At 43.4% G+C, this 8680-nt stretch overlaps 2 protein-coding genes across 2 annotated transcripts; one reads left to right on the top strand and one right to left on the bottom strand.

Annotated features, from left to right (window-relative positions):
• Positions 1–330: 330 nt before the first annotated feature.
• LOC119655351 (protein aveugle) lies at positions 331–6346 on the bottom strand. Its single transcript, XM_038061203.1, has 2 exons — positions 6120–6346; positions 331–646 (listed from the first exon to the last, which is right to left on the bottom strand). Exons 1-2 carry the CDS (start codon positions 6258–6260, stop codon positions 470–472), a joined length of 318 nt encoding a protein of 105 aa, XP_037917131.1. The 5' UTR covers positions 6261–6346; the 3' UTR covers positions 331–469.
• Positions 6347–6607: 261 nt separating this feature from the next.
• On the top strand, positions 6608–7457 carry LOC119655350 (pre-mRNA-splicing factor Syf2). Its single transcript, XM_038061202.1, has one exon. The coding sequence runs from the start codon at positions 6678–6680 to the stop codon at positions 7353–7355; it is 678 nt and encodes a 225-aa protein (XP_037917130.1). The 5' UTR covers positions 6608–6677; the 3' UTR covers positions 7356–7457.
• Positions 7458–8680: the final 1223 nt, after the last annotated feature.

Below are 8680 nucleotides of genomic sequence, written 5' to 3'. Positions count from 1 at the left end.
CAGCAGTTCATCAAAATACTATCGCTCCAATATACCCATTCTGTCGACTGGCTATGGCCAGTAACGTGAAAATAGACTGGGTCACATGTAGCCTGAGAAAGCGGACATTTTTACAAAGGTGCTTAAAATGCCTCAATTTCTGTCGCTTTGTGCTAACATACCTCAATGACCAAGACAGGCCGAAAAAATGCAGGAAATGTATAGAAACCTCGGCGAGAACTATGCTGAATATTGTGCAAGGGGAAACGCGAAGGATACGAAAGCAGATAAAATGATTGCAGTCACTTAACCCCGTGGAAAATTAAACCTGCATTTCATCAAAACTCCAAATTATTTTATAATTTATTTATTTATTCGAAAAATCAACTAATATATCGACAAATTTTTGTCATAAACTAAAGAGAAGTTAGCTATTTTAAAGAATAACATGTCTCAGATTACACTTACATTTAGTAGCTTAACAACACAATTATGAGTAGTAAATACTGTTCATTCGCTCAAGATCACGAATCTCCATAATATCAGTTTTCAGCCTTTGCTTAACAATTTCTCGCCAGATTGCCTCTCGATCTCGATTATCTGTGATACCCATCCTTTGTAGGGAGTTGTCATTAATACGAAGTAACGCCCGGCCCGTGATTTCATGCTGAAATTTAAAAAAAAAAGAACAATAGCGAATTAAATGAATTTTTAAGAATATTCAGAATGGTATGTACTATGTAGGTAGGTAGGTATCAGTGGCCGCTCCGGGGAGCCCAATTAGCGCTGTGGTGCGCCGTTTTGTTGCCACAAACTCCTAAGACCGTGACTACTGCTATGAGAGCAGACGGGTAGAGTCTAGCCGGCTCGGATCTTCAGAGCCAGCCAGAAATCTCTCTGAGGTCCCCAAAGAATGGTTTGCCCAGTGTCTGCAGCCTGACTCTAGCTAGAGCTGGGCAATCGCAGAGAAAATGCATCAGGTTTTCCCTTTCTTCTCCGCAGCTTCGGCAATGCGAATTGTAGGGTATGAAGAGCCCCTATGAACCAGTGCCCCGTGCAGACCGCCGTAACCTTGAATGGTATGTGCTAAAATTCTGGAATTCCTTTCTTCAATAATGGTTTATATAATTAATTTCCGGTTCAAATCTCACTGATGGAAGAGGGATTTGTTATTGTAACTGGAAGAATACCAGTCGACTCAGCTGTAGATGAGTACTTGACCCAAATCAGGGTAATCATCTCACATTGCCTCCTACAGTGTACTGTAGTGTACCATTACGTTCTTGAATTAAGTGCTCTAACACACTTCAAGGCCCTGATCCAATATGGATTGTTGCGCCAACGATTATTACTTTTCCGGGTCACCATACTGTCGTAATCGACTTCATACGATAGAAAGTTTCTACTTTTGTGTATCCAGAATTTCAACTACGGGTGTCTCACTGGGGATAGCATAGTTCCTGTAGAGCCTCCACACTTTATTCTTCTCCCGTCTGCTGGCATTGCCAGAGCTGATTCGAGTCTGCTGCTGAAGTGGTTCGGATAGCTGAGTGGTTAGAGCGCAAGGCTGTCGTACGGAAGGTCGTGGAACGATAGGGTATTCGTAGTCCTGAAAAGGAAAAACTGAAAAGGTTAATACTATTGCTTACGTCGTTGCTCAACTTTTGAACTCTTAAACTTATTACAAACACCCGCGTTTCCACTTTCAAAAACTTACTTTATTTCCAAAAAAACAGTATTACACTTTGACTGCTCTATTTCTAAATTTTTTATATACTATGCTTTCTTACTAAAGGCGAATTAGAGACTAGACTAGTCAAATACTAAAAATCAAAACTAATGTCATTCTTTAATTCACCTATCCCCGCTACCGCTAAATGCGCAAGCCGATTATACCGGATTTGTTTTCATTTGGCTGGCTGCTGGAGAAAACTTGGCCAAATCACTTAAACAGGCATCTTAAAGAGAAAGTAATCAAATTTCGATGAAAAAAACTTTAGTATGATGTAACTAAGCTTAAAAAAATTGAACTTAAAGAAAAATCCTATTTTATTAGAATTTTCACTTTTTATTTCCTTTTCCTTAGCCCGTTCATTGGCTTTCTTTTCCAAATCAGAACGGTTTTGTGACGACGTCATAGTACTGCTTTTCAACGACTTTCTACCACGATTGGCTTTTGGTATGGGAGCAGCAAAACGAACTGGGCCAACAGACGAAAAAAGGAAGCCTGGGAGAAGCAAAAGATCTGTGATCTCGAAAAGTACAACAAGTACCAACAAGTCAGTAGGATGAAGACTTATATACCTCGATGCTCATCCTATCGAGGCGAAGAGGAAAATCTGATTTCCGACAGAATGGGCATATTGGAGCAATGGGTTGAGTACTTTGATGAACTGCTCAGCAACCAAAATATCGGCGAGTTGGAGGTCCCGCCAATCGAAGACGACGGACAAATGCTGCCACCACCAAGCATAGAGGAAACAGTCCGTACAATTCATCGGCTTAAAAACCATAAATCGCCAAGAACCGATGGAATTACAGCCGAATTGGTTAAATATGGTGACGACCAATTAAACGAAGCTGTTCATCAACTGATGCTCAAGGTGTGGGACAGCAAATCAATATGCCTATCGACTGACAACGAGGTATTATCTATCCCACACATATATATCACGGAGGGTAGCAATTATAGAGGTATCACATTGCTGAGTACCATTTATAAGATATTCTGTGCTATCTTGCTAGATAATAGCAGCAGGATCACTCTCAAGACCATTTGACATCAACAACGGTCTACGACAAGGAAATGCCCTATCATGCATCCCCTTTAACCTGGCCTTGAAAAAATTGATCCGTCATGCTGAGCTTAATGCGAGGGATATGATCCTCTTTGAGTCAACCCAACTATGCTGACGATATCGACATTATGGTAAGAACGACCCGAGCCGTACAAACTGCCTTCACCCAGATCGAGCAGGCGGCGCGAGATTTTCGGCTGCACTTCAATGAAGGCAAGACAAAATATATAGTGGCAACGTTAACACCAAAAACCAACCAACCAACAACATCAAACCGCACTGGTCAAACGGGAAGAATAAAAATAGGAGGCTACAGCTTTGAGACCGTTGATAATTTCTCCTATCTAAGGTCGAAAATCACAACCGATAACAACTCCGACGATATAATCCGCGCACGGTTATTGGAAGCCAACAGAGCATATTTCAGCTTACAAAAACTGTTCCGCTCGGAACGTCTCACCATAGTGTCAAAGCTCTTACTGACAATGATCTTGCCAGCCTTCATGTATCCCTCGGAGACTTGGGTTCTTAGCAAAAAAAATCGCGAACTCTTGGCCGCGTTTAAGAGAAGAATCCTCCGAAGGATTTTTGACCCTCAACATAAGGATGGACGATTCCGTAGCCTACATAACGACGAAATCTATGAGTAATATCATGACCGTTAGGTTGTGGATAAAATCCGGCTGAATAGGTTACGGTGGGCGGGTCACTTAATCCGTATGGATGAGGATGATCCAGCCCGGAAAGTCTATAAGAGCGATATCTATGGTAGAGAAAGAAGACGAGACGCAAAACCGAGCTGTCTGGAGTTTCTTATTAAAGCAGGCCTAGACCAGGTACCGGTTGTTGTGCCTCTATTACTGCAGATGATTCTAGGATAAACTTAAGGGGGGTTTCCAGTCAATCTCTAAAACATATGCAGTCGCAGCCAATGAAATGTGGACAAGTTGAAAACGTTAAGTTACATCGTTTTATGACCGAAATGTTCAGCCACATTTAAGAAGCAAGGGAACGACCGGAAACGCGAATTATTGCGCTTAAAATTTTGTTAGCTGAAGACTTCTGCTGGAATGCTTTCATACCAAACCTTTTGGATTATTCTGTCTAACTTTTTTAAATAAGCCGGCCCCCCTTTCGCTCTCTGCACTGTCATTATGCGCCAAAGGTTCTCTATTGGGTTAAGAGCCGGACTGTTGCCAAGCCATAACATACATGGAACACCGGGTTCGCGTAAATAATTCTTTACCTGTTAATAATTACGAAAGGTAAGACAGTTGAAACTGTGGACTATTATTAAGGATGGACTAAGAATTAAGGAAAAAATTATGCTTACCAATTGAACTCGATGACAAGGAGCAAAATCATCTTGGAAAATCATTTGATCCAAATGCGAAAAACGCCCTTCGAAGAGAGGTACCAAATTTTCTTCTAGGATGTTTTTATAATCAACAGCCTTGATCGTCCCTCAAGCATAACCAATCGCCCAATTTAGTAATACGAAAAGCATCCCCAAATCATTTTGCTCACTGGATGCCTTGATGTTCGTAGAGTCACTCGCCGCGATAACGCTCCCTGGTCCTTCTGCGCACATGCTCCATTCCATCATTGCGAGAAATGTTGAACTTCATTTCATCTGAAGAGATCACATTCTTTCCATCATCAACAGTCCAGCTTTTGTGCTCCTTTAAGGCGGTTCCTTTTCATTTAAGCGGTGCGGTTTTTGAGCGGGCCGGTGTGCACATATCCCAGCCTGTTGGAGCCTTCGTCGTACAGTCCTTGTAGAAACTGGCGTTCCTCCAAGTCCAACAAAATGCCTTCTAACGTCCTCAGCCGTCTTGAAGCGGTCTCTAAGACTAATCCTCTTTAAGTCTCCACTTGCAGAAGTCTTTCTGTGAGCTCCTGATTCTACTTTTCGCTTAGTGACCCTAGTCTCAGCAATTGTTTTTAAAATAGTTGCTACTGCAGACTTACTGCAGCCTACCCTAGCCGAAATTTCCCGCACGCCGCAAAGTACTAATCGAGACCATTAATTTGACACCCTACATGAATACATTCGGTGAAAAAAACTCTAACTCTCCCCCCTCTTTCTAGGTATGGGGACTCTACCTGGGAGCGCCGATGTGAACGTGCGGTCAAGCCACACCATATAGCATAGGCCAGGCAGCTAGTGGCTTTGTATGGACAAAAATAAACAGTATATTCCTACACAGCTGCTACGCCCCAACGAACCTCATACTGTCTGAATTTGCAGACCTGTCAGGCAATCTTGTTCTCGACACAAGAGGATGAAGTCGAAAGATGATAGCCGATGCGTGGGCCATCGAGTGGAGCAGTAAAGGGATTAAAGCAAGGGGGCAGTGCTTATTAGGAGCATTCGCCCAGTTGGATATAGTTCTGGCAAACAAATTGGGGTCCGGCTCAATTGTAGATCTGACTTGTGTCAGCCCTGCGCTGATACGAAATGTGTCCTGTCCCTTTGAATTGAGAACGGAGCCACAGGGCAGGAGAACCGCATCCCGGAAGCCGAAATCCAAAAGAACGCTAGTATGGTCTGCAAAAGCAATGAATGAACAAACATTCATGGAGGTGTGGCTGAACCAGCCTAGCAGACACCTCAACGGATAGAGCTCTCCATGCTACACAATGTATCGCTAAAGCATGTGATGCATCAACTCTCAGGAGATGCTCATTCCCCACTAGAAGACCTAATTAGTGGAATAGTGAACTTGCCAGCCATAGATCGACTTACTACCGAGCCAGACGAACGGCTCAGAGGGCAAAAAAATAGACACGATCAAGAGTAAAAGGAACATGCTTACAGGGGAGAATGTATGCAGGCGGACATAAATCAGCGAGGTAGCGCCTATAAAATCATGACGGGACGATTCAGAGGCCGACCATCTCCGCAGATTACGTGCCTCACCTTCTTGGTAAAAATCATCCAGTCATTATTTCCCCAGCAAGAAGGGGGTACGGACCTTTTCCAGCGGCCCCTGAAACGTCCCACCGATCATGGGCCCGAGTAAGTTATCTCCGCGAGTGTCCCGCAGAGCTCCGTACTGGGGCCACAACTGTGTAACATCACGTACAATGATGTACATAATCTTCCGGTTCCGGAGGATGCCACGGTGGTGGGTTATGCAGACGAAATAGCACTCGTTGTGGCCGCAAAGCATCTTGATGAGGCTGAGTTGTACTCAAGTAAAGCAATCAGTACTGCTAGCAGGTAACTGCACTTTTCCGCCGATACAAAACAATTTTACACAAATTCATGCTAAGAATTCAGCTTACTTCAAGATAAATTTTTCTAGAAAACTAATTTCAAACAAATGTTATCCTCACCTTCGAAAACAATTCTGCATATTTGATGTATTCAGCGCAATGTCGCTTAAACCATTTCTGTACATCAGCAACAGTCCATAAATACACGGGTTTCGGTCGCTTAACACGGGATTTACTTTCCTTCACAGTTTCCTCAACCATTTTTACAAGAATTTTCTCATTCTAAGTCGAAAACGTCGTAAAAGCCCAAAGAACCCGGAGATAAACAACCAGCCTTTGACACATAATTTTCAACATAGATGTCACTCTATACCCAAGGCGTCTGTTCACAATATTTCGAAGTAGCTTGGGAAAGGTAGTCATGTTAATACTTAAAATATCCGAATATTAGAAGAGGGTTTAAAGGGTTTTTACTCCTAAAACCTGGACCACTAACGTCCCATACTACTTTGCTTATTTTAAGTTGCGACATTATAAACTCATTAGGAATAGACTATGATAATTAAAACCTGCAAGATTTGCTGTCAACAGAATTGTATTTAAGACTGTAGTGCAAGCCGTCAACTGTCATTCAATCAGGTGTATTCGTCTTGTTTACAAATCAAGTTCAATAGTGCCATGGAGCCGACAAAAATATCAGCGGAGAAGCATCAAGAGCGTCTGGAACGCCTGCGAAATCTCCACAAACTACGCAACGAAGCTCGTACGCAAAATCATCAAGAAGTCATAGCAGAGGATGCTCGGAAGAAATTGCCAAACAACTGGGAGTCCCGAAAGCGACAAGCAGACTGGATCCTGGCAGACGAGAAAGCCCGCAAAGAAGCTGAAGCCGAGGGCAAGGACTACGATCGACTCAAGCTCCTGGAAATATCGGCAGTCGATGCAGAACGCATAGAGAAAAAGAAAAAGAAGAAAAATCCCGACCTGGGCTTCTCATCATATGAATCGCAGACTGCCCGCCAGTACAATCGCCTCGTGAAGAACATGCCTGCCCGGGATATGGTGAAATATGAGAAGCAGAAGAACGAACTTGGGGAAGCTTTCTACGGAGGACCTAATACCATCTTGCAAGGACTGCACAAGGATACTCCTAACGCAATCAACAATATGGTGAAGGATTTGGAGACGCAAATCGAGAAAAGGAAAAAATACTCGAGGAGGCGGACTTACAACGACGATGCAGATGTGGATTTCATCAACGAAAGGAACTCGAAGTTCAACAAGAAGTTGGAGCGCTACTATGGCGAGCATACCGCGGAAATCAAGCAGAACTTGGAACGGGGTACAGCCATCTAGGGAGCCATTTGGAGTCGAATGCTAAACTCAATATTTTGTTTATGTTTCTTAGATTTAAGAAGTGGAATTTTGTTTACAAATAAAATGAATTATTTAACGGAATTTGATATGTTTTACTGGAGGATGTGATACTAAGACCTTGCAATTTGTCCAATTCAAAAGGAATATTTGTAGTGCGATTCAATACTGGTGCCTGAAGCAGGACGCCAATGTTAGAAGTTTCATCTGCAAGGCACTGTTGGATTTGGTAAAACTTCGCTTTTCAGACAGAATTCTCCTTCAACTACGAAAAATTGCAATCTCTGGGTGTTATTTTTGATGAGAAACTTCGTTGGAACAAAAGTACAGACAAAAGATGAAACGAACTCTCGATGCTTGGCTATGGGTTATGCAATCAGCGGGGGCGAATCCGACTTCGTGTAGTAATTTGGGAATACGTTGCCTGCGGCGAATCTCCTGCGCTTGGCAACCCCGAAAACCAAAATTACAGAGGGACACGTATCATCTTCGGTAATTCCTATTCTGAACATATGCCCAGCTAGTGAATTATGGCCTGTCAGAATGCCCACAATACACCTGCAAGTCCTCTTGCTTTTCGACAGGATAAACTTTGCGGTACGTATGTTGGGTTCTGGCAGGAAAAGTTTGGTGTGTCGAGCAGCATTTAAGTTCTGCCACCTATCGTTATGGGAAACTTGTTCCCAGTTTTTGAAAACAGATTTAGCCAATGCTACTGATACCCCAATTGCTGGCTCCGGTCCCGGCATAGGGAAGATTGACCCCTCTTTCGCTAAAGCGTCCGAGATTTCATTTCCCTCTATGCCACAGTGACCAAGTACCCAGAGTAGTTCCACCGTATTGAATCTAGACATAGAGTTCAAACGGTTTCTGCATTCCTGAACGATTTTCGAGGTGATCAAAGGACTGCTCAATGCCCTCAGGGCAGCTTGACTGTCACTGCAGATTGCGATGCACCTGCCCTTCAACCGCTCGTCAATCACCCAGTTTGCCACCCTTAGGATCGCATAAACTTCGACTTGAAAAACCGTTGCATATTGTCCCAAAGGAAAAGCCCACTTCTCGTTTTTATTCGAGAGGTAGACTCCGGCTCCAGAACCCTCTTCTGTTTTTGAGCCATCGGTGTAGAAGACTTCCGTATATCCCGCCACGCATTCCTCTGGGTCTTCCCAGTCCTCTCTACGCTTCAGGGTAACTACATATCTTCTACCAAACAGATGTATGGGGACACGAGATTCGGAAGGCATTGTAAGAACTGGATTTAGTCCTCCCAGTAACTCTTCCAATGCTGTGTGCCCCCCACATCC

Source organism: Hermetia illucens, chromosome 4 (genome assembly GCF_905115235.1).
Source record: "Hermetia illucens chromosome 4, iHerIll2.2.curated.20191125, whole genome shotgun sequence".
In the NCBI taxonomy this organism is placed as follows: Eukaryota; Metazoa; Arthropoda; class Insecta; order Diptera; family Stratiomyidae; genus Hermetia; species Hermetia illucens.
This window is presented reverse-complemented; position numbering and strand designations above follow the sequence as displayed.